Source organism: Micromys minutus, assembly GCF_963924665.1.
Source record: "Micromys minutus genome assembly, chromosome: 13".
Classification (NCBI taxonomy): domain Eukaryota; kingdom Metazoa; phylum Chordata; class Mammalia; order Rodentia; family Muridae; genus Micromys; species Micromys minutus.
Window position 1 is genome coordinate 16,778,618 of NC_137982.1, and position 27,595 is coordinate 16,806,212.

The 27,595-nt window shown below is 36.0% G+C and overlaps 1 protein-coding gene across 1 annotated transcript in view; it reads right to left on the minus strand.

Annotated features, from left to right (window-relative positions):
* LRP1B (LDL receptor related protein 1B) overlaps positions 1 to 27,595 on the minus strand; it is a gene marked incomplete at both ends in the record, with an annotated part of 1,929,155 nt that overhangs the window by 978,173 nt on the left and 923,387 nt on the right. The window contains one exon of the mRNA XM_080928219.1: positions 17,420 to 17,582. Coding sequence (XP_080784345.1) covers positions 17,420 to 17,582 — 163 coding nt within the window. The remainder of the gene's footprint in view (positions 1 to 17,419; positions 17,583 to 27,595) is intronic.

Sequence of the window (27,595 nt, forward strand, 5' to 3'; positions counted from 1 at the left end):
TGCAAATAAAATAACACTGAGATTTCAACTCACACCAGTCAGAATGGCTAAGATCAAAAACTTAAGTGAAAGAAGATGCTGGTGAGAATTTGGAGAAAGAAGAACCTTCTTCATTGCTGGTATAATTGCAAGCTTATACAACTGCTCTGAAAATCAGTTTGGTATTTCCTCAAAAAGTTAGACATAGTATTACCCAAGGACCCAGCTATACCACTCCTGGGCATATACCCAAAATGTGACCCAATTTATAACAAGAACACATGTTCCAATATGATCATAGCACCCTTATTCATAATAGCCAGAAGCTGGAGAAAACCCGGAAAAATGGACAGAAAATGTGGTACATTTACACAATGGAGTACTATTCAGTTATATAAAGCAATGACTTCATGAAATTTTAATGTAGTTGGATGTAACTAAAAAATATCATCCTGACTAAGGTAACCTAATTACAGATGAAGACACATGGTATGTACTCACTGATAAGTGGATACGCCTAAAAGCTCAGAATACCCAAGATACAATTCACAGACCACCTGCAGCTTAAGAGAAAGGACAACCAAAGTACAGATTCTTCAGTCTTTCGGAGATTATGGAATAAAAATATTTTCAGGAAAAAATATGGGAACAAAGCTTGGAGCAGAAGCTGAGGGGAAGGCTATCCAGAGACTGCCTTACCTGGGAATCCAGCCCATATTCAGCTGGTACCAAGAAGTACATTCTGACAGCAGCCTGATATAGCTGTCATCTGAAAGGCTCTGCCAGAGCATGACAAATACAGAGGCAGATGTTCACAACCAATCATACATTGGAGACCAGGGTCCGTAAAGGAAGAGTTAGAGAAAGAATTGAAGGAGCTAAAGAGGTTTTCAACCCAATGAGAACAACAATACCAAGCTACCAGAGCACCCAGAGATTAAACCATTATCCAAAGAGTACCCATGGACAGAACCATGTCTCCACCTGGACATGTATCAGAGGATGTTCTTGTTGGGCATCAATAGTAGGAGAAGCCCTTGGTCCAGTGAAGGCTTGTTTTCCCAGTGTAGGGGGAACCCAAGGAAGTGAGGTAGGAGAGGGTGGTTGGGAGAGGGAATATCTTTATAGAAGCAAGGAGAAGGGGAGGGGGATGGGATTGGGGGAAAGAAGATAACATTTGAAATGTAAGTACAAAGAATATCCAGTAAAAATAAAATAAAAAAGAAATCTATTGAAGAGTGTCCCTAAAATTGTGATAATTATTCTGAAGTGTTGTCACATTTGAGGAGTTGAGGAAAAACTCAGTTTTATTTAAGGGGATGGCCACTGGGAGTTTGACCATGTTCCAATGAGTATATGAGTTACACAATTTGGTCTTGGTATGTTTTTGTTGTTTTAGTTAAGTTTACAAGAGCAGACCATATATCATATATAACAAGAATTTTTTTTGTTATATTGAGGAATGATTTTACTATATGTCATGTATGTTAATTATTATGAAGAGACATTGACTTGACTTTACCACTGTGCTGTTATAATAGTGTAGACACAGTCACTGACAATAACTGAGATGTTTATGTGTTTGCTGAATATTTTATATTTTAACTATTCCTCAGACCTAGTTGTCTAATATTCCTATATGATAAAAGACTGCACAGTTTTAAAACATTTTTATTTGCAAAATAAAACTTGTTTATTTCTCCTTTTCTTTTACTGAAAAGGGATTTTTTTTCTTATAATATATTGTAGGTTTCTACTTTCCAAGCTACTCTCTACTTCCTCTAATCCCGTAGATATTTAAAAAAGGTTTTATTAGCAAATCCTTTTTTTATGACTTATATTAGAGACATGATGATAAAAACAGCTAAAGGAAAGATAATAATGTTAAATCATTGGTTATTAAAATAGATTTTATAGGAGCATTATAAAAGTTAAAAAAGAAAACATACTTTTAGGAGTAAAACATATTTCACATCTTATCAGTAAGTATGCATGCTTCATATTATAGTCTAGTTGACTCTGTTGGATTCTACATCACGTGATTTTAATCATGACCAAATACTTACATTAGATGATACTCAGTAACAGCATCAATAAAAACTGAGCTATAACTCTTAAGAGATAACACATAACTGTAATGAGACAAACATTATAGCAGAAGAGAACACAGGAGACTGGTTTTTAAAGAAAAGTAAAGTAGAAATGTAAAACAGAAGATAGGACTCCTGGAATTCATCATCTATCAAGTAAGGTATGTGTAAGTCTTCAATCCAGGTGAGATAGTCTATATTTTAGCAGTTGATAATAAATATAAATGTGTAACTCAGTGTTCTATTCTAATAGACGTTTCCTGACAACTTGTATTTATTGTAAATGCTGTGTTCTGCAACATGATTTATTTTCCATGTGCTAGATAGGGAAGCATTTGTTTCTGTTAAAAATAGTTTTATCAAGAAAGTCAGTTACTTGCAGGAAAACATACTTTGTGACATGAACTATCAACCACATCCAGGCATAAATAAAATTTAAAATCACAAACTTCCAAAGTATTGAAAATCTTTACAATTTACACCACAAGAAGTAAAAAGGACCGAGAAGAAAATTGGCACAATAATAAACAGTAATCGGCAATGATCACCACATGTTGCACTGCTCTGGATGGCACTTTCATTTGGGGGATATGGTAATAAGGCTTCTGTAACTCATGTCAGTCATTGTTTTTAGCTAAAAACTCTCCTCTTGGGGACAACCAAGACACTTTTCCCACAAAAACTCACATTCCAAAAATTGGAAAAGTGCTCTTGCCATGCCCCAGGGAACAAACTGGCCCTGGTTTGTGATGAAAACGGAGCTCTCACATAAGTCTCTGTTATCTAAGAGTCGCTTGATTTCCCTTGTATTGCTTCTGTTTCCACACAGGGCTCACACTGAGCCCAAGCTCTGTGGGAAAAGCGCAGTGATGGGTCATTGATGCTCTCAGTGTGGAGAGCCATTTCCTTCTCTCAAACTGTGTCTACAATGGTAAAAGAAGGCACAGAGCCTGAATCTACACTCACTCCACAAGCAACAGTAATGTTTACACACACCTCCTTCTTACAGCCATTATCCACTGCTGTATGTTTGAAATTGAATTGGGAGGAAATAAGATTCCTCACAAATTCTACTTATTAATGTAACCCAAGAAGGCCGAGAAAAATAGAGCCTTGTCATTAACACCACAGTAAGGAAATTTTGTCATGTACTATATATTTATGAAAACTACTCAAACACTCCTGAATTCTGCCATTCTGGCTCTGAAATAGCAGTAGAACTATCTAAGGGACCTAGGCTTTCATTTAGGGAATATAAGGTGCAAGAAAGGAATTTTAGCTTCACCAATAACTCATAAACTGGTGTATGGATGTACAATAAACCCAGAAGAAATGAGTCTATGGAATTTAATTCTGACAAGAACATAGAATTTTTTCACATTAGCATAACATTCTTTGATTTTATGTCCTGGGACATATTATTATCTGGGACAATAGCAAAAGAATACAGGTACTCTAAGGAAAGGGTAGGTAAATCATGAGAACATGGCCATAAGCACTGGCCAATTGGAGAAAGAGTGGTCCAACAGGAACATGACAAATTATAACTCAGGATTATTGATAGAGAAGTAGGCAAAATAGCTTAGAGGGTTGATATCCACCCACCACTAATGCTTTTAAGGCTAATTATAAATATAAAGATTTTGTATCTTTTATTTGGGAACTGAATAATCGAAGGTAGGGTAGGTGGAAACCCCCAATTAATGTATGCTACCACAGTAAGATCTGGTAAACGTATTCATCAGAGCAGTATCACACAGGAGCATTTTAGTAACACTGTCGTGGTGTATTTTATCAGCTTACCCATAATTCCTCCCACTACATCTTATGATACCATCAATCTTTTTCAAAATGGTTTGCAAGTTCTTATAATTTGGCTCCAAATTGTCCAATATTTCCTAAAGATCTTTACAATTCATGAAATTGTAACTCTTCTCTGCTAAGGAATACAATTATAGTGTGTACCCCAAGTTTCACTTCTTTCAGGGAAATCATCTTGTCTTGTGAAACAAAGTTGGCATGCCAAAAATTCCCATCCACCTCCCCTTTAATTCCATATGGTCAGTATGACTCACTGTGGAAATAATGTGATAAATAATACTATAGGCTATGGGTGTGGCATGCTAACATATACCCAAGCTCCCAGGAACTGGGAGGCTACTGCATGAGAATTGTGACCTCCAGGCCATAGCCTAAACAGCATGTTCAAGAATCAGGGTCTCCCAGAATTACAAAATAAGACTATTCTAAAAAATGTTTTGAAAAATATGTTGATTAATGAGTGACACTCTTAAGCTATAATTTTGAATGCAATATGCAGTATTTTTTTTGTATTTTTGTTTTTCTTTTTTCAAAAGACTCAAAATCAAGTAATCTTACCTGTTCAGGTTTCTTGTATAAAAAAAAGAACATAAGGCAAAAGGAAAACTCTATGTACTTTCTAAGACTCTAGATGATCACTATAACAGAAAAACTGCATAGGACAAATAAAATCTTCAGTCACTTTGATTAGTACAATATTCCTGTAGTTTTTCTTTTTAATTTCCTCTCTGAATGTCCTCCAAGAAAATTAGCCCAATGGGAAATGCAAAATTTATATTCTGATGTAGCACAAAGTACTAAAAAACAAAGTTATGTGCTGGAAAACTACTTTCCTATGTTCCATATAAAAGATAAAACAAGGTCAGTGTTAAATGATGTTATGGTCACAGGATCAGCTGGAGCATGAAAGTCTGTACATGGCAAGGTCTTCACTTTCATTATAAAATAGTCCAGGGAAAACACATCAGATCACTGTATTCTTCATGAAAAACATTCAGAATTTACATAGCAAGGAAAGAGGAAGAGCAGGATGTCTTATATGGTGTTGTCTTATAATACAATTATTAACAACACTCTGATGATTAATGCATAATATAATGCTCTTCTTAATTGAAATGTTATTTTATTACCTCCTGGAAAATGTGACTACCCAGATAAGTTACTTAAGAACTGTGAATTATAAGGGTTTAGAGCAAGTGACTCTGAGACTTTAATGTTACTGGTAAGACTACTTTGGGAAAGGATGATTTTGATTTTAGTTATGACATTTCTTTGCTTTCATTTAAGTACAAAATGATTGTTGCATAATGCATTCATGTGCATTGTTACTGGTCTTAATTTTAATAAAATAAATATAAAACTATTCCTTAAATTATTCAACATTAAATCAAATGATAAGTAAAAATAGACTAGTAATGACTTTTTAAAAATAATAATTTTTTAAATTATTATTTAAAACTCAGGCATGGGTTAACAGTTTTCTGTGTTGGACAACCTTGAACTGATATGTTTCCAATCTGTTTTGGGGCAGCTTATCTTTTCACAGAATGAGCATATGAATATTTTAGGAGTAAGATGATATAAATAAAACACACTTTACATCAAGTTGTCTCCCTTTCTATTTATAATTTTACTTATCTTAAGCTTTTCAAGGCACAATGTTCAAGATTGAGACATCACTGTTAAGCTGTGAACCATCAATCCCTGTGGAATAAACTAGTGACTTCTCTTTAAATTTTGTGCTAAAATAAAGCAAGGCCATCATCCACTCAGTTTCCATGATAGTTTTGTTGAGGTGAATATCACCTATGCTGCCATTATTGATGCAGTTGCCACTGCCATTTTTGTCTTCATCATCATCATTGCTACTGCCACAATTATCTAGCACCTGCAGGCCTCCTAGAGAAAGCATCAACATATCCATCAGAGAGAATGCCATTTAATCTCAAGCATTTCATATTCCACAGCACACAGTCTCATATCAGTCCCGTACATTTCCCTTCTATTTTTTTTTTCTGAAGTGGTCTGACCTTTATTTTTCCAATTATTTTCTTCTAATAGAAAATTCCCTGGATTCAGATATCTCTTTATAAGTCTCTATTCTCGTCGTCACCAAAAGCTGAATGCCTCAGTAGAAATTGATTCCACTTTCACATCTACAAAAAAATTCTGATGAGTCCATGAGCCTCGCTTACAAAATGTTCATTTGCCTATACATGTAAAGTTGAAAGGACAAAGAAAGAACATCTATGACTTATCTAGAGCCTGGAGGAGAAGACGGCCCCCATTCATCAAAAGAATATAGCTCATCACAAAGTATAAAGAACATCACACAGAAAGATAGGCACAGGAGGAAGCGGGTAAGGGACAATGTGAACAAGAATGAACATAACCAGTAACTTATGACTCTCCAGATTCCTGAGAAGAATATGTATGCCTCAGTTATTTTAGTCTTGTCCCAACAAGTTGGCCATGAATATGGCCTGACCACTAACCACTGTGTCTGTCTTTTATATTCTATAGGATGATATTTTGTTGCATTTTCATTGTTAGTCATTTTATGCAGAGCAGGATGGAGTAGTGGCTTCAGATACTCTGTCATTAGGTTCACAGATTGCTATACAAAAAAATTAAAGGAAAACAACTGAAACAAAGACTTCACATCAGCTGGAGGTCTAGCACGTTGGTCTAACTGGAATGTATTCATATTGTGGGAATATATGTGTCTAGATATCTGGGAGCCAGCTGGTAAGATCACAATGAACAAGTATTTAGTATAAGTTCTTGTTCTCCTTTCTGTGAATCGTGCTTAAGCATCAAATTATTGCTTATGTGAATGCTAGGATGCATGTTTCTCTCGTGCATAGAAAACTTAATGTGTACTCTGAAATATAACCTATCTTCAATAGCCATATTAATAAGTTAGTTAATTCTTATGTATATGAAAATAATTTTGAGATAAAACCACAAATACCTCCATTTGCAAATATATAACTCAAATATAGATATTCTGTTTTTATTGCATTAGACTCTTAAGATAGGGTTTGAACTGAAATCATAAAATGGCAGAAAAATGTTAGCTTTGTTTCCTTAGAAAGCATTAAGTTGCTATTGGATCTAATGGAGATTTATTTATTTTTTGGTATAGTTATTATTTAACTTAAGTATAATTTTTTTAATTTTCATTTGTATACAAAGACCTTAATTTCACTAATAAAAGATGCCAAGAACCAACTAACACCACTGTTTGACTGTTCTTTTTGCATGGCAAAACAATCTTGAGGTAAAACTATATTTTCAACTCCTGATTTTACCCTAAAGTGAGGCTGATTTCTCCATGTGAAACTATTAAGTATATGGCTCAAGGGAAAGTGGTATTGGTTCAATACTCTGCAAGTTGCAGCGAAACAGAAGCACCACACATAACTCAGCTTAATAAAAGCTTCGAGCTGCTTTCACTTCTTTTATAATTCAGTAAATTATATGGCCTGATAGAACTGTAAGTTGATTTTATATATTAAAATATGATAATGTGCAGGCAGACTGGTATCACAGAGTTACTGTGTTCTTTTAATCTTTGTCTTTTCCCTGTGTTATTTCATAAATTAAAATTTGCTTGGGTTTTGAGATTTTTACTTTCCTACCTAAGCCATTATTGGTATGGGAAATTACAAAAGAAAGAAACAGTGCCTAGCATTTTTTAAATGACCCAAAAGTCTTGGAAATATAATGCAAGGGGAGTCCCTTGAACTGTGGAAGCTCAATGACCAAGCTTAGGGGAATGCTATGGCACTGAGACTGGAGTAGGTAGGTGGTTTGGGGAGCACCATCGTAAAAGCAGAAGAGAGGGAGAGGGGACAGGAGGTTTGTAGAGGGAAAATCAGGAAGAGAGATAACATTTGAAATATAAATAAAAAATAACTAATAAAAAAAATCAATGTTCCCTTAATATCTGACAAGTCATGTCCACTTTTTTGTGCTTTAAGCGTGACAAGATTGCTGAGTAACCTGTCTTGTGTCTCTTGTCATACCCAAGTACTGTGGGGACTCATTTAATGTATAGCAGTAGAAGGCCCCTGCCTTCTACCCAATTCTGCTTTACAGAACTCCCAGTGAGAAACAACTAGAGAATATCTTAAACTATTTGAAACCATATACAATTATGTCTACAATTAGCAAAGACTCTTTTAGAACATAATCTATGCTATGGCAAAGAGCAACAAAGCTTTCAAACCACTTGACAATCATTTTATAAGTGAAAACAAATGTGTTTAGCATCACTCAGTATTTGGAAATTCAGATTCTTAAGAATGGTGACTCAATACAACAAAGTAAAACTACCATAATTTTCATAAAAATGTTTTAGAGGAAAAATCACGATAATAAATGTCATCAGTATGATACCACTCAGTGACTCAGTGTCCCCTAACATGCTGCAGGCACACATAAACGTTAAATATAGAAAATAATCTTGCAAAAAAAGTAATTATATCACCCTGACTAAAAGGAAATAAGGAGTTGAAACAAAATAACACCTTTTTACTTGTCAAATATGCTAAACCAAGTTTAAAAAAAAGACTGTTCAATGCCTAAGGGTACATGTTAACAAAAAACAAGACTGTTCTGGCCTAGACCCAGATCTGGGCCACTGCCATAAGGATTCAGGGCCTGCCCACAGACGTCTGAGCAACCAGAGGAGCCTTGAGAGTGCTCTCCCACCTGAGATTACTTGTAAATTTCCACTTGCTCTCCACTGGATATTCAAGTAGAGACCCCTGAGAACTCTCAGGGTGCAGGTAGTGTGGTACTGAATGGGAACTTACTGTTCCAGCCCAAAGACAGAGCTGGACCATAACCATCAGGAATCACTGCCTGCCCACAGACTTCTGAGCACCCAGGAGCAATCTCTGTCCTGAATCCATGTACCCACAGACCCACTGGAGAGACAAGCTCCAGTTAGAGACAACTAGATCACCTACCATCACAGATAACAAGATGGCAAGTAGAAAGTATAAGAACATAAGCAATGGAAACCAAGACAACCTGGCAATATCAGAACCCAGTTCTCCTACCATAGCAAGTAGTAGATATCCCACCACACCAGAAAAACAAGATTTGGACTTAAAAATTATACTTCCTGATGATGGACATCCTTGAGGGGTGCATGAATAACCCTATTAAAGAATTATAGGAAAACCAGCAGAACACACATAAACAAGTAGAAGCCCTTAAAGAAGAAACACAAAAATCACTTAAAGATCTACAGGAAAATACAACCAAACAGGTGAAGGTATTGAAAAATGGAAATAGAAACAATAACAAATCACAAAAGGAGACAACCCTGGAGATAGAAAACCTAAGAAAGAAATCAGGAGTCATGGATCCAAGTATCACCAACAGACTACAAGAGATGGAATAGAGAATCTCAGGTGAAGAAGATCTCCACATAAAACAATGTAAACTGAAACTAATAGAAGAGAAAGTGGGAAAGAGCTTAGAACACATAGGCACAGGGGAAAATTTCCTGGACAGAACACCAATGGCTTATGCTCTAAGATCAAGAATTGACAAATGGGACTTCATGAAATTGTAAAGTTTCTGTAAGGCTAAGGACACTGTCATGAAGACAAAAGGCAGCCAACAGATTGGGAAAAGATCTCTATCAATCCCACATGTGGTAGTGGCTAACATCTAATATATACAAAGAACTCAAGAAATTAGTCTCCAGAGAATCAAATAATCCTATTAAAAATGGGGTGCAGAGCTAAACAAAGGACACCCAACTGAGGAATACCAAATGACTCAGAAGTACCTAGTCATTAGGAAAATGCAAACAAAAATAACCAGGAAATTCTACCTCATACGAGTCAGAATGGCTAAGATCAAAAACTCAGGTGACAGCAGTTGCTGGCAGGGATGTAGAGAAAGAGGAACATTCCTCCATTGTTGGTGGGACTGCAAGCTGTTACAACCACTCTAAAAATCAGTCTGGCAGCTTCTCAGAAAGCTGGACATAGTACTACCTGAAGACCAGGCTATACCACTCCTGGGCATATACCCAAAAGGCACTCCAACATATAACAAGGACACGTGCTCCACCATGTTCATAGCAGCCTTATTTACAGTAGTCAGAAGGTGGAAAGAATGTAGATCTCCTAATGGATACAGACATTGTGGTACATTTACACAATGGAGTACTAATCAGCTATTACAAACAATGACTTTATGAAATTCCTAGGCAAATAGATGGAACTAGAAGCTATTTGAGTAAGGTAACCTAGTTACAAAAAAACCACACCTGTTATGCACTCACTGATTAGGGGATACAGCCCATAAAGCTCTGAATACCCAACAAAAATTAAAGATCTCATGAAGTTCAAAAAAAAGGAAGGCTAGGATGTGGAAGTCTCACTCCTTCTTAGACGGGAGAACAAAACATTCATGTAAGGAAATACATGGACGAATATAATAGGAATTGAGGAAAAGATGATGCAGAGATGGCCTTACCTATGAATCCACCTCATATGCAGCCGCCAAATCCAAGCACTATTGCTAATCCTATGAAGTACTTACTGGCAGTAGCCAGATATGGATGCCTCCTCAGAATCTCTGCTAGAATTATACAAATACAATTGGGGATGCTTTCAGCTGACCATCAGACTTACCACTGAGACTGGAATGAAAGAGCTAGAGAAAGGTATGAAGGAGCTGAAAAGGTTGTTAACCCCATGGAGAAAACAGCATTATCAACCAAACAAACCCTCCAGATCTCTTGGGGACTAATCACCAACCAATGGGCACACATAGAGAGATCCACGGCTCCAGTTGCATATTTAGTAGAGGACAGAAATGTCTGGTATCTTTGGGAGAAGAGACCTTTGGTCCTGCGAAGGCTAATTTTCCCAGTGTAGTGGAATGCCAAGGCACTGAGGTGGAAAGGGTGGTTTGGAAAGGTAGCACCTTCATGAAAGTAAGTGGAGGGAGGTAAAGGGAGGGTGGAAAGGGAATGACATTTGAAATGTTAATTCGGAGAATATCAAATGAAAAAAGAACTTAAAATGGCAGTTAGAGCAGGTAATTTAGCTCCTACAGTATGTGACAAGGCATGCTTGCCTGACCTGTCCATTTCCATGCAGCTGGCCACCATCTGTTAAAGGCAAGGACCTACAAACTCATCTACAAGGAGAGGCATATCAATTCTAACCAAGACAAAGGGGGGAAATCAGTCAGGCACATTCGACACTCAAGGAATAAGCATAATGTTACAAAGCCAGAGAAGCATTAGTGTGAGAAGAAATTGTCAGGAACCGAGAAGTAGAACACTTTGAAGTAAGTACTTAAGTCATTAACCCAGAGGCTGCATGGGATCTATAGCTTCAAGTCTGGTAAAAATCAAAACAAAATACCAAAAAATAAAACAAACAAACCAAGAAACCCAACAACAACAACAAACTTTTTTTTTTTTAAATTTAAGCTATTACTGTTATTTCCTGATATTCCTCCCTTCTGTGTTGCACATTGCTTTGGCTGGGAACTCAGAAGCATTCCTCAGAAGCTAAGCAAACACTGGCTAGGGTTAATTGAAACAGAATTGTGAAGAGAGTAATTTAGAGAAAAGTTTAACAGACTTTCAAAACTTACACAACAAGGAAATAATCGATATCAACATAACAAGGGGGAGTGGAGATTTTCATAAATCTTCAATAATGTCAATTTTATTTTTTATGTTTTAATTAAATAAAATTACATCACTTCCCTTTTCCCTTAAGCCCTTCCAAGGTCCTCTTCATTCTTCACCTGATAACTTCTTTTTCTTTGGTTATTATTTTTACATATGTATATGTATATATGAACACACAGACACACATACACACACATATATTATGCATACAGCCAGCTCTGTCTAGTTTTTATTGTTTGAGTATCCATGCTTTAAGGGACATTTTAAATGGAGGATGATGTTATACAATAAACAGGTCAGTTCCATTAGCTGGGGTTACATTTTCACCCAAGGGAGTGAATCAGAGTGACCCTAAACCACCATCATGTCTCCAAGCTACTCACAATCGCAGAAACACTGTAGCAGTATGTAAAAACTGATAAAGCTGAATCACCCATCACTTAAAGAAAGGGCAAGGGAGCAAAGTAGAATTGTAAAGTGCTTAAACCTTCACAAGAATGAGGGTGAAGTTGTACAAAATCATATTTTTGATTCACAGCCTCCATTATGGAGTGACTCTATTCTCAATGTCTAGTAAAGATGACTTGGCCAGGTCTCTAGCAATGGGCTTCAGTTCTCAGGACTGTTAGTGATCTAAGTCTGCTTCTACTATTGTTGTGTCTGAGGATTTGATAGCCTATGGAATAAGGAAGGAAAAGGCCTATGGATTTTTTCCTTAGCTCCTTTTATGTAGGTTCTCTCTTATGTTTCCACTTTTGCCCTATTCTTCTTCCTGCCCAAGCTGTTTTCTATGTGGTGGCTAATCAAAGGTTCACCATGGGTGCCAGGTCTCCAAACCTGTCACTTTTAGGACAATACAGGAAAGGGAAGATCCACTGAGTCACCCAGGGCTGGAAGGATCACTTAGGCATTAGTTCATCCTCCTGTGCCATGCATCATAGCAGGTGAATGAAATGCAGGCCAACCGTGTAGTGTCATGTTCTAGGTTCAGGCCTGGACTAGGTGCATCAAAATCACCAGTTCTTCAGCTCTAAAGCAACACTGTCTACTTCTGCTACTTCTCCAGCATCAACTAGACCCATGACAGTGTGAGCTCCAGGGCCTAGTGCTGTTGTATTTGCTGTCTACATCAAGGGATGATCTTCAGATGATAAGTTCAGACACTGTACACTTAGCCCCTGCATTGTCAGGTTCACTGAGCATCCAAAGTAAACTTCAGTTGTCACACGTCAAGCAAATGCTTTGCCAGTCATTGGGGCACCACACCAACACTTAGATTATTGGCTGCCAGGCCATGCCCATGTTCCTCCCTGCTTTTTTCCATTCTTTTGGTACCTTTGTAACCTCTTCACCAGTCCACAAGATCACATACTAATGAGAATAATCATAGAAAAACAAAGAAGGAATTCACATAAGTTTCTCCCCCAAAGACTTATGTACTGAGACCAGTAGCCTGCTTCTACAGTCTTAAGAAGGACTGCAGATCAGTCAAAGCCATTCCTTTGGCCCACTGCAGCCATGCAGATGGGTGATTTAACATAATTAGAGGTTTGATCTTGTATCAATTATAAATACAAGGGGAATGGTGTCAAGAGTAGTTTCAGGGGCTCAGTGGGGAATGTTCCTTCAGTGGCCCAGAAGGAAGAAGTTCATCAAGGCGTGGGGCTACAAAACAGTGTCAAAGAAACTGTCAAATATTCCTTGCCAGTGTTGTCCCTTCATAAACCCATGTAATCAGCTGCTGTCTTTGCATAGTGGTTTCAGTGCTAGCAGGGAGTGTTCAAGGTGCTGGCACGGGCACAGTCTGCAGGTGCACCAGCTTTTAGACTGATAGTTGTTTTTGCTCAAGACACCTCAGGTAGCAAGAGAGAATTCTCAGAGCTGCTAATTAGGGAGTTGCTAGTGTCTGTGCTTATTTGCAGGAAGATGAACATCAGAAGCCATGGTTACAATATAAGCTCAGCATTAACACTAACAATCATTTTCACAGTGCTTGGAGGGAGGTTTCTTCTCCCCAGAAGTTTGTCTTAAGTGAACTTCTGAACTCTATGCTTATCTAGAATTAGTATGCAAAAATCACATACACACACACAACACACGCACACGTACACTTTCAAATTCTTAGGAGGTTATTCCTTCAGTCAGCAATTTCAGGAAATGAATTTGCATCTCAGAATGGTAGGGCTTCTTTCCTGGTTTCAAAAGTAGTCTTGTCAAAGGTGGGTAATACTGATACTTAGTTAATTCTTCACAAGCACAATTGCCAAAGTGGAGTGATTATATTCATCTAAGGAGGTAGCAGGGTACAGAACACACACACACACACACACACACACACACACACAAACTAAAGAAAATTAAAGCCACAAACATGATATTCTCAGTTACCTCAGCACTAACATTGAAGAAGAAAATCCAAAGAACCAGGCCTTGCCCCTGCTCAGTTCATCCCCATCAAACTCTTTCGCCCTATTATTCTAATCCATACATAGAAGTACACTTCCTTAAATGTAACATAAAATGCACAAGATGGGAGTTTGTTTTTGTTGTTGTTCTTTGTCTTAATATGGTTGGGTTTGTTTTGCGTTTTCAGTTTGAAGACTCCTATGTTGTTATTTTAAAATTTTTTCTTCTGTTACTATTTTCTAATAAGTTTTTGCTAGTATGCCTATTTGTGAAGGAGAGAGAATGAAAGGGAGGGAAGAAGGAAGAGCAAGAAAGAGAGAAGCCTTGGACTTAGGCATATGGAGAGGTCAGAAGGTCTGCGAGTTGTTGGAGTAGCATGAGTAGAATATATTGTATAAGAAATTTTTTCCAATGAAAAAGGTGAAACAATTATTTTTCATATACAATATATTAGAAAGAAATTATCAAACTCTTTTTAGCTTATATAAGCTTTATTGCTTAATAAAATCTAAAATAAACATTCTTATGAATGTAGCAATGTGTGAGGAAAATATTTTCTCCCCTCCATTCTCGTACTTATAGCTAGCTATGCTGCCTTTCGCCTCCCATGCCTTAAATCCACATTGCTTTAAATTCCTTGGAAATATCTTATTTTTCCTATTCGTTTCTTAGTCATCAATATCTTATCTACATGTAGCCTACAAGAAATAAACACACTGAGGAGACCATTCAGCAGAAAGAATGAGATGGAAATGAAAGGTACTCTATGATGGGGTAAGATGTAGTTCTGAAGCACTAGACAAACAGAATTGCAGTGGTGAGAAATGACTGGCTATTTTTAATGTTGGTTGTATGACCTCTGTGCCACCTTTTAACTATAATGGTTCCTGAGCAATAAAACACTTTCAATGGTTCTTCGCAAGGAAATAGTGCTGAAAGTTTGAAAAGAAGAGGAAAGTCCCAAGAAATACCACTGAAAGAAAGCCTGAAATAAAAAGTTGAAATAAGTAATTAAAAATCAAAGACAATACGCAATCATCATTAAAAACATCTTTTGGACATATTTGTTGTGATTGGCTCCAGGCATAAGAGAGTCCATTTGACATTAGTCTTCTCTACCCAAACCTTAAAGAACTTAAACCAACAGAGAATAAAATTAGAAAGATAATGCTGAAAATCTAGGGATTGCTGTGAGTTATAAGTGAAATGGAGGTAGAAGAGTCAAGTCAAAGACACCTCCAAAAATAGTGTTCCTTTTGCATGGTCTTTGTGACATAATGATATTCTGATTGTGTTCAAGCCTCTTCAGGTCAGGACATGAGAGTCTGGCCAAATGACTGATATACTCTAATATTCTGCTACTTCTGAACAATTAGAACGTTCTGAGGGAAAGATGTATTTCCCTCAGCAATTAGAAATAAGAAAAATGTTAACAGGGTAATATTTCTCTATTCATAGCTCACATACAAATAGTCTCTCCAAAATAAGTCCTACTGTCGACACTTTTCATTTTTTCTCAGGATTCATTATGCTTTCATCCAGAAGGATATTTACACATGCAGAGCAGAGCTCAAATATTCAGAGCAGAGCTCAAGTGTTCAGCTGCAAATTGTATCTACTCACTAGCAGAAGAGTTCTTGCTTTGATATCTGTGATCATGACTGAAAAACTGATTGTCAGACTATACTAAAAAAAAAAAAAAAAAAAAAAAAAAAAAAAAAAAAAAAAAAAGACTTCCTATTGTGACAAATGACAGATAGCAAAATTACATTTAAGCAGCTTCCAGGCCCCAAGAAACCTATCAGAGAATGTGTGCAAACAGTATGGGGCTTTCTACATCTAATTCTGTTGACAAAATGACAAAATATGGCTCTTTCTCATAATGACAGGGAAAAATAAGTTGACTGCAAACATAAAGTATTCTGTCGCTAAGAGTGAGAGATGACATTCATATTATGCTACATTTCAGTTGGCAGCTTTATTGAAAAGAATCACATGATCTCTGTTTTTATGAAAGGCGAAGAATGTGGTGAGTAGAAAGGAGGAAGTCGGCAAGCTCACCTCTGAACATTTAGACAGACAAGGAGATCTGAAGGCCAATTTGAGATTGAGGAAAACTTGTAAGCACCCACATTTCTAAATAGGATGCCAAAAGAATGCTGAGACCATCCTTACAAATCTCAGTTCTTTCTTACTATCCTTATCCAACCACCCAAACAAATCCGCTTAAATACAACTTCTTTTACTAATGCCTTTTGAAGCATCGCTGCAGTCAAGTAACCATCTGCTGCAAACACAAATAGTGCCTCACTCAAGAGTTATGTTACACAGGCTTCCTAGCAAAGTTCTTATGTGCAAGCTGTTCTTGTCAAAATCAGAACCATTGTGATGATGCATCTTAATATTCAATCAGACTTTAAGTAAAGAGTGACAAAAGTCCACATATGGATGACAGCTGCTTCTTCAGTAAATATTTTCCCCTTTATTGAATGGAGGCTTATGGCAGTTTAGGATAAGTTCCATAAGACATTTCAGCCGAACTGCCTGAGGACTATGGAAATGACAGTAAAAAAAAAAAAAAATTCCAGTTTTCCAATCTGCTACAATTTACATATTCAACACCAGCAGTCCTTTCAGCCAAAGCAGCACTCGGTGCCATAGGATCCCCAGTCTCCTTGACTCATTCTGGGTAACAGGTGAACTTGGGAACTGCCTGTGCCTCCTTTATATTCCCTGTCCTATTATCCTGACATGTATGTAAAACATGGGAATCATTTCTACATAGAGTTTTCCAGTATATGAACAAAGTTCATAGGAATTCAAAAATTGGTGATCACATTTTAACAAGCAGTAAAATGTTTGTAAATGATTAATAATTCTATTATTAGAAAAAATATCTTTTAAGGGATGTTTTTTAATCAATGAAGTGAATCACAAATTTAAAAAAAAAACCTAAAATATACAAATTGATTCTGCTGAGTTCACTATCATAATATTATTAGACATAAAGATTGATATTTATTTTAAAAATAGCTTTAACTATGTTGGAATACATTTGAACCTATATTGCATTTTGTTTATAAATCCTATATGCAATGGAAATTCAAGTCAATAAAGAGTTTGTTTCAAGGAGCCTTTGTGAAATTTACTAAATTCAGGGTTCCTTATAAACCCTCAGAAATTATCTATCTTTAACCTGATACTTCTACATTGAGGCTCTTTGGAGAGCACAAACAATTTTCGGTAAAGGTAAGATTATTGGTGTGTTAGGCCAGGTGTGAGGTATCAATTTATGCATAGACCCTTTCTCTCTTTGCAATGCTGGTCAACCTTTCTTTTTAAATAATTAAAGACTTACATTCTACAAAACCTTATGTTATACTTTCATCCATGTTTAATAATAATATACAAAGAGCAGGTATGCTGCTGATGATGTTCTTACCCTGCGAGGGGATCTGCTGCTATTGCCTTCGGATGGTGAAGCTCCAATTCAACCAGTGTGACACACACAGAGCCATTGAAATTACAAACAAAGATCCGGTCACTGACGTGGTCCACAAAGTAGATGTTTCTGGTAAGCCAGTCAATTGCCATTTGTTCCACATCTAAATAAAATAAAATAAAACCACATATGCAGAATGACTCAGTCATAGATATAATCCTTATATTATATGCAGAATGCACAAGTCTGACAAAGCCCAAAAGACAGCTTAAAATACAAGTTGATTCTTTCTGGTCATTCCAATAAAGCCGATAACATATAAAAATATTCATCTAGTAAGTTATTTGACTCTAGAGAACCTGACTAATGCAACGGTGATTAGCACAGAGATCCACATGCGGCCAAACGTACAGAGAATAAGAATTTATGCAGTGCTCTGTCCTAAAATGGTCATCTATTTCAGTCCCCTTTCCTTCAAGTTTGTGGAGTCATTGCAAAGGAGGGCAGAGTAACTTTTAAGAATCAGGTAGCAAACTAATTCTTGCTGAGCATGACATGGCTATTGGGCAATGGATTTAGAAAAACTGTACAAGACCAGTGCAGCCCAGATCCCAGGATGGATGAAGCAGGCACTAATAAAGACCCCTCAGAATCTCTGGGGCTATTAGAAAGTTATGGTTCCCTTGTAAGGCAAATTGGTATCTTTAGGGATATGTTTTCTAAAAGAATACTTGTGTTCCAGTGGCTGGTACCAAACACATGAGCATACAATCAACCCTTAGCAGACTCATAAGGCTGAAAACACACTACATCAGAGAGGGATAGGAAGGGAGATATAGTGGATAATTAGGGGACAGAGGAATGGATATGAGTTTGATCGAATCATGCTATATGCATATGTGCAATTCTCAAATAATAAAAGCTGAAATAGAATGGAAAATATGTAGAAATTATAATATAAGAAAGCTTTATGATATCTTTGCCTAAAGAAAAGGTCCTGCCATTTTAAAATAAAACCAAGAAAAGGTGATAAATTTCTTCAATGGCATACTTAGATATTGAAAAAGAAAAAGACTTAAGCAAAGATTCCTTTGCCATATATTCTAATACTATGTTATACAATGAGGAAAAAACTATTTGATATCTATATTATCTAATATGGTAGTCTCCATCTTTATTAAAATTTAGCTTTTATACCTGATATGATGTAACATCAATGCACTACATTTTAATTAATTTCATTTTAAATTCAAATAATGCTGATTGCTAACAGATATAATGATGGACACATCAGCCAGATTAAGGTATGTGTGTTTTATTAGAGCATTTTCTATTTTATACTTTTATTAGCTTTATACTGTAGTTTGTAATGTAATTTTATATAGGAATAATAATTTGTAGTGTGCAATTTATAATTATAAGAAAAATCATCATAATGATACATTCTGATTATGAGCTATTAAATCCTTACATTTATACCACAATGTTCTTGTTAATATTTTAAATACCCCAAATTAATTAAATTAAAAATGAGCTGGAGATAATGCTCAGTTTGTAGGATGGTTATCTTTTATGAGAAAGATTGGTGGGTTCAATACACAGCATTACATAATCCAGAGATGATCATGAATGTCTATAATAGTAGTACTGGAGGGATAGGGGCAGGATGATGAGAAGTTTAAGATATTTACAGCTGTATAGAAAGTAAAGGCCATCATAGGTAAAGGAGACTCTTTAGCATCCCCCTTACCCTGCCAATCATTAAAATCCCAATATAATAATAAAGTACCTATGGGTACCAATTTCTTTCACTAATTCTAAACTACTAGTACTGCTTTGGCTCCTTGAAAAATAGCATAAATAAAACTTATATTCATCTTTAGTCTAGACTTCTATGCTTTAACTCTTGAAGACATAACAACAGAAACTGAGGAAATTCAAATATGATCAGATCCTACTTCAAAAGACTGTATTCAACAAAACTGGAAAATCTGGAGGAAAAAGATAAATTTCTAGATGGATACCAGATACCAAAGTTAAATGAGGATCAGATAAACCATCTAAAGAATCCCATAACATCTAAAGAAATAGAAGCAGTCATCAAAAACCTCAAAAAAAAAAAAAAAAAAAAAAAAAAAAAAAAAAAAAAAAAAAACAGGACCAGATGGGATTTGTTGAAAATTCTCAGACATTCATTAACAACCTAATACTGTCCAAACTCTTCCACAAAATAGAGTCAGATGGAACACTACCCAACTCATTCTTTGAAGCCACATTAACTCTCATGCCTAAACCAAACAAAGCCCTACTAGGAAAGAGAACTTCAGACCAACCTCCTTCACAAACGTTGATGCAAAAATACTTAATATAATTGTTTCAAACTGAATCCAAGAACACATCAAAACAGTCATTCAACATGATCAAGTAGGCTTCATCCCTGGAAAGCAGGGATGGTTCAATATACAGAAATCCATCAACATAATGCACCATAAAAACTCAAAGAAAAACAAAAAACAAAAAAAAAAAAAAAAAAAAAAAAAAAAAAAAAAAAAAAAAAACATGATTCTCTCACTAGATGCTGAGAAACAACTCACAGACCATATAAAGCTGAAAAATAAAAAGAAGGCCCAAAAGTGGAAGCCTCAGTTCTTCTTAGAAAAAATAAGTGTACTGCACCCTCTCAGAGTGTGGTACACCTGGAACTTAAATCATTAATAATTCAAGAGCTAAAAATGTAGCCTTGTGGCAAGTATTGGTATTTAACATTCATTATGTTTAATCTTTACACACCAAGAAAACTTTGACAATTTCCATGCTACATTTTGTTTTACGTGTACTTTATGCTCTTTGTCACTAGTAAAATTTTAGTGCAAACTATCAAACCTTTAAAAAAAAACTTTGTTCCGGACAAAAATGTTTTCGTAGAGTTTTATATAAAAATGATTTTAAAAATCTGTACATTTAACTCTGTTTTTCAAAATAAAGTTGTTTAAATTTTTTTAAAAATGTAAAAACAACAGGAAAACATTACAGAGAAGAACAACCATAGAATTGTAAGAAGAATACCAAACTAAAAATGAACTCGGCAGCAAATTACCATTGACCCTTATGTTGACAGTTTTGAATAGATGACTCTTTAAAGAGGTTAGTCATTTGTGCATGCATGTGGGTATGCCTGTGTGCATGTCTGCCTGTGTGTTCCTGTGTGTGTACATGTGTGCATGTTTGTGTGTCTTATTACCCAAAATATTCAATGTTTCATAAAAAATGTACCTGTATCAATATAATCCTATTCATGTATGTTAAAATTCTGCTGTCATTAAACAGAGATTTCTTTTTTAAAAAAGAATAGCATTAGCAGTAACATGTTAAACTAAAATGTATGAAAATATTACCTCAATTTCTGTAACTATAAAAGTATCTTGTGGTACTCACTTGATTTATGTTGGCCGTGGTGACTTAAAACTGGGGAAAAATAATCTAAGAAGGACCTGGTGGAGTTTTCAATAATCCCCCCCATACACACAACTTAGTCTTCATATGTATCTGTGATCAATTGACTACTTAGTGTGGTGTGATTGAATGGATATGGCACTACCTTGTCTAATCATGGTTGAAAACTTGATAAACCTGTGAAGAGAGATCCTCAGTTGAAAAAATCACATTCACCAGATTACCCTATCAGCATATCTTTAATTCATTTTCCTGATTCCTGGTTGGTTCAGGGCTGCCCAGCTCAATGTAATGTCATGATTCCTAAGCAGTTGATTTGAAGCTGTGGAGGAAGTTAAGCTGAACATGAATCTAGAAGCAAGCCAGGAGTAGCATTTTTCCGTGGCTCTTATCTCTACTTCTGTTTGAGTTCCTGCATTGACATTACTCAATGATAGATGTGGTTTCCATTTCAGTCTCCTGGGATTTTTCAGTGGTGTACTGTAAGCTGTAAATAAGTAAAATCTTTCCACTCCAAGTTGCTATAAGTTACTTTATCATGCTCACAGAAAAGGAAAGTGGAAAAGCCACTCATGCATATTTGATATGTAATGCCGAACGAATTTAAGGAACAAGAGGGCTTTCTGACACAAACTATTTGAAGCAGGTGAAAAGACATCAAGGTAAGAAGTGCAATCTCTATTCTCAGTGAAAAGAATTACCTGTGTTCCAAAGGAAAAAACATACTTATTGAAGGTTCTCATTGCTAGGTTTCTTGAACTCTCCTATCAGATCTGCCCATCATGTTGTTCATTCTATAACTTTCTTTGCCTCATAGACTTAATATAAAAACACTCATGTCTTTAGGTCCTTTAATGGCTTCTCTGTTGTTTAAATAGATTTGTGTGCTTTTATATTGTAAATCTCTTTTTTATTGCTCAAATTTTCATCTGTTCTATAATGGAAAAACTTAGCCACCTAGAACACAAAGGCTTTTGTTGATGTAAATTTCCTGAAAAAAAATTATACTTATATTACACATTCTACGAAGATGAGTAACTAATAAGAGTATCAATTATTGTTAGAATTTGATATTGCAAGTTCACAGCCAAATTATATTGAATTGTCTTAATCTCTACATTGTAATTTATTGCCCACTTCCAATTTGATTATTGTTCATATAACAGATAAATCACTTTAGATGTACACATCTGTAGAATCCATCAAGTCAAAACTATGATACTGACCATCAGAGATTGTGCAATTTTGCTGCATTCCAGCTACTTTCTATTTCCTCCAATGTATTTGAAAAGTACCACAATTTTAACTACATTTGTTTAATCATGATAAAACTCCACAAAAGTATAAGTGCATTCTAACAATGTATTTGGGATAATTTGGATTTGTGCCCCTGGGTGATGGCCATTCATAATTTGCAATAGAATAATCTCTCCCTTTCTTTATTTGAAGTATAAAATATAAATTTTGTGTCTACTGTCCTAAGAGACTTCTTCTGTAGTCTGGCATTTTCTTTCATTATGCTCCAGTATTCTTCTGATTGGTTATTTTAGTGAATGATGTTCTCTCAGTAGACTAAAACTGACATTCATACTAGAATTATCCTTCACAATGGTGATCACCAGAGAGATAAAAGAGACAGCAGAAATTTTGTGGTAATTTCTACAATTGTCCTACAAGGATAAGCAGAAAATAGATACTGCAAATCACTGGACAAAAATTTGTAACTTATAGGTAACAGTCTGACTCAAATAATACAGATTTCATGCAACAATAAACATTTAAATATTCCCTATGATAGCAGAAACCTTATTTTTCCTCAGTAGGACTAGCTCTCAAGATATCAAAAATTCTCAATTATTTTTCTGTCTCAAGACATCTAAGTCAAGCGGCTTTGCTGAGATTCAGAGTAGGCTGGTATTATTCCATCAGCCACAGTTCAGCACCCACCATTTCCAAAGCCATTTCAGATACTTTGATTAGGGATCCAGTATGTGCCAGACTCATTCTTCTGTTCATCCCTTATGCTGTAAAGCTGGTGGCATCAGTATATGCAACTATAATTTTAGATAAAAGAGTTGCAGCATGGCAAAATCCACACCTGTCAGCACTTCATCATTTCCCAACGATTCTTTTGAATGAAAGAGACAGTAAGATCTCAAAGAAAACATCTAATTAGCAGAAGGCTTAGTGATTGTAAGAGTGGGTTAGTTTCTTTTTCTATGTCTGGAATTTCCTTCTGTATTTAGTGTAATTTGTATTTAAATCATAGAGTTTCAGCCATTAGACATAGTCTTTAGGCAAACAAGTTAGTAAATAGAAAGATACAGGAAACATTAACAAACAGAAAATGACATACTATAATGTGCTTTGAACTAAAAGAGACAAAACAGCCTCAAAACCAATCTTTCTCCAGCTCACTGCTTTGACCCTCCCAATTACAAAAAATTGAGTCAGAGAGGTAAGATCCACTATTTCCCAAGGCAGTAATCATAAGCACAAAGCTTTCTTTCTGAAGTAATTCATAAATGGATAGGGGAGTGGTATTATACTGTTACAACTTAAACATTTAAAACACAAACTTTAAAATATTGATCAAACACATCTTTGAATATAGATACTTGCTATAAAGAAATTCTCTGACTTTCCATTTTTATATTAGGTCATAATATTTTCACTCCAAGAGGAGTCCTGTCACCAGCTGAGTGGAAGGAATATTACAAAGAGAAGTCAAGGAAACAAATTCCTCTTCCACTACTATTGTAGCAGCCTCTGTTGTCCACGTCCAAGTCAATATTAAAGTGAGAAGTACAGAAACAAATGGTTTAGAAGTGGGCTATCCCTGTGCCTCCCTTTGTGTCCTCTGAGGCAAAGTCCTGATGATCTAATTTGCCTGGCCTCTTAAATTCTGGGATTGGAGGTATGTGCCAATAAATCCATATTGTTAAATTTTCTAAAAATTCTCATTTCATAGAGTTGCTTAAATATATTTCATGGAGAAATGAAAATCAAAACTGCATGGAGATTCAATTTACCTTTTGGAAACCAAGTAACCACAAATGCTGATGAGGAAATAGTGCTAAAAATTAGCCCAAGTACTTTGAACTTAGTATGAAAATTGCTCAAGAAAATAAAGACAGACTGACAGACAGAGACAGAGACAATACCACATGACCCAGCTTTATTTTATTTGGTTTTGCTTTTGTTTATTGTTTTTTTTTTTTACTTTAAGTATGTGGTATTTATTTATTTTTTAAACAGCTTTATTTTACAAAACAAAGATAAATGTACAGATTTTAAGCATTTTGCATAAAATTATACAATACATTTTTGTCAGTACTTTTTCAGATTTTAAAATAATTTTTACATAAAACTGTATGAATATATTTTTAGTCAGTACTTGATATATTTAAAGGTTTGATAGTATGAATTGAAAACTTAATAGTTACAATGAGCATAAAGTACATGGAAAACAAAATGTAACATGGAAATAGTCAAAGTTTTCTTGTTGTATAAAGATTTTTTTGTTTTGTTTTATTTTGTTTTCTTTATTTCTTGGACTTCATGCAGTCTGTGAGTTGTTTCTGGGACAGTGCGAGCCTCTGGGGTTAGCATCCCACTATCAGTGACTGCATATTATGTCTGTTCTTTTGTGACTGGGTTATGTCACTCAGAATGATGCAGCCATTTTCTTAAGAATTTGGTCAAGTTATTGTTTCTGGTGGCTGAGTAGTATTCCATTGTGTAAATGTACCACAATTTTTGTATCCATTCATCTTCTGAAGGACATCTGGGTTCCTTCCAGCTTCTGGCTATTATAAATAGAGCTGCTATGAACATTGTGGTGTATATATCTTTGTTGTGTACTAAGGTGTCTCTGGGGTATATTTCCAGAAGTGGAATAGCTGGGTCTTCAGGTAGTACTGTATCCATTTTTCTGAGGTATCGCCAGACTGATTTCCAGAGTGGTTGTATTAGTTTGCAACCCCACCAACAGTGGAGGAGTGTTCCTCTTTCTCCACAACCTCACCAACATCTGCTGTCATCTGAGGTTTTGGATCTTGGCCAATCTGACTGGTGTGAGGTGGAATCTCAGGGTTGTTTTGATTTGCATTTCCCTGATGGCTAAGGATATGGAACACTTCCTCAGATATTTCGCAGCCATTCGGTGTTCCTCAACTGAGAACGTTTTGTTTAGCTCTGTACCCCATTTTTAATAGGGTTATTTGATTCTCTGGTGTCTAGCTTTTTGAGTTCTTTGTATACCTCTATCTGATGTGGAGTTGGTAAAAATCTTTTCCCATTCTGTTGGCTGCGTTTTGTTTTCTTGACAATGTCCTTAGCCTCACAGAAACTATGCAATCTCATTAAGTCCCATTTGTTAATCTTTGACCTTAGAGCTTGAGCCATTGGTGTTTTGTTCAGAAAATTTTCTCTTGTGCCTATATGTTCTAAAGTTTTCCCTACCTTCTCATCTAATAGTTTTAGTGTATCTGGTTTAATGTGGAGATCTTTGATCCACTTACACTTGAGCTTTGTACAAGGAGATAAGAAAGGGTCTATTTTCATTCTTTTGCATGTTGAGTGCCATGTTGGACCAGCACCATTTGTTGAATAGGCTGTCCTTTTTCCATTGAATGTTTACTGCTTCTTTGTCAAAAATCAGGTGACCATATATGTGAGGGCTCATTTCTGGATCTCTATTCTATTCCATTGATCCACATGCCTATTTCTGTACCAGTACCATGCAGTTTTCAGCACAATTCCCTTGTAGTATAGCTTGAGGTCAGGGATAGTGATTCCCGCAGATGTTTTCTTGTTGTTGAGGATGGATTTTGCTATTCTAGGTCTTTTGTTGTTCCATATGAAATTGCACATTGATCTTTCCAATTCCATGAAGAACTGTGTTGGAATTGTGATGGGGATTGCGTTGAATCTGTATATTGCTTTTGGTAGGATTGCCATTTTTAAAATATTGAACTTTCCAATCCATGAGCATGGGAGATCTTTCCATATTCTGAGATCCTCCTCAATTTCCTTCTTTAGAGGTTTGAAGTTCTTGTCGTACAGGTCCTTCACTTGCTTAGTTAGAGTTACACCAAGGTATTTCATAGTTTTTGTGACGATTGTGAAGGGTACCTTTTTGAAAGCCCTTAACCAATTTCCCCTCCACCTGCCTCTATGAGGGTGCTCCCCTCTCTCTCCTGCCTCCCAGTCCTGGCATTTCCATACTCTGAAGCATTAAGCCTAAACAGGACCAAGCGGCTCTTCTCTCATTAATGCCTAATAAGGCCATCCTGATATATATGCAGCTGGAGCCATTGGTTACTCCATATATACTCTTTAATTGGTAGTTTAGTTTCTGGGAGTTCTTGGGGGTCTGGTTGGTTGATTTTTGTTGTTCTTTCTTTGGGGTTGCAAACCCCATCAGCTCCTTCCATCTTTTCTCTGACTCCTTTTTGAGGACCCCATTCTCAGTCCAATGGTCAAATGCAAGCAACCGCCTCTGTATTTGTCAGGCTCTGGCAAAGACTCTCGGGAGACAGCTATATCAGGTTCCTGTCATCATGTACTTCTTGGCAACTGCAATAGTGTCTGGGTTTGGTGACTGTATATGGGATGGATCTCCAGGAGTGGCAGTCTCTGTATGGCCTATTATTCAGTCTCTGTTCTACACTTTGTCTCTGTATTTACTCCCTTGAGTATTGTGTTCACTCTTTTAAGAAGGGCTGAAGCATCCATGCTTTGGTCTTTCTTCTTCTTGATCTTCATGAGGTCTGTGAATTTTATCTTGGGCTAATATCCACTTATCACTGAGTAAATACCGTGTGTGTTCTTCTGTGACTGGGTTACCTCACACAGGATGATATTTTTTAGTTCCATCCACTTGCATAAGAATTTCTTGAAGTCATTGATTTTAATAGCTGAGTAGTAATCCATTGTATAAATGTACCACATTTTTCTATATCCATTCCTCTGTTGAAGAACATTTGCGTTCTTTCCAGCTTCAGGCTATTATTAATAAACTGCTATGAACATAGTGAACCACGTGCCTTTGTTATATGTTGGGGCATCTTTTGGGTCTTTGTCCAGGAATGGTATAGATGGGTCTCCAGGTAGTACTATGTCCAATTTTCTGAGGACCCAGAGTGATTGAATATAAAATCCTTTGTGTGACTCTAACCAAGAAAGTCGAAGATCTGTATGACAAAAACTTCAAGTCCCCAAAGAAAGAAATTGGAGATGAAGTCAGAAGATGGAAAGATTTCCAGTGGTCATAGATTGGCAGGATTAATATGCACAAAATGGCAATCTCACCATGAGCAATCTATAGAATCAATGCAATCCCCATCAAAATTCCAACTGAATTCTTCATAGAGTGGGAAATAACAATTTGCAAATTCATTTGGAATAACAACAACAACATAAAACAGGATAGCTAAAAACTATTCTCAACAATAAAAGAACTTTTAGGAGAATTACTCACCCTGACCTCAAGCTGTACAATAGATCAATGGTGATGAAAACTACATGATACTGATACAGAGAAAGGCAGGCAGATAAATGGAATAGAACCGAAGACCCAAAAATGAACCCACTCATCTATGGTCACTTGATCTTTGACAAAGAAGTTAAAACTATCCAGTGGAAAAATGACCAAACTTTTTAAATTCATAAAAAAATGTTCAACAAATAATGAGACAGCAAAGCACAGCAATAACTGCA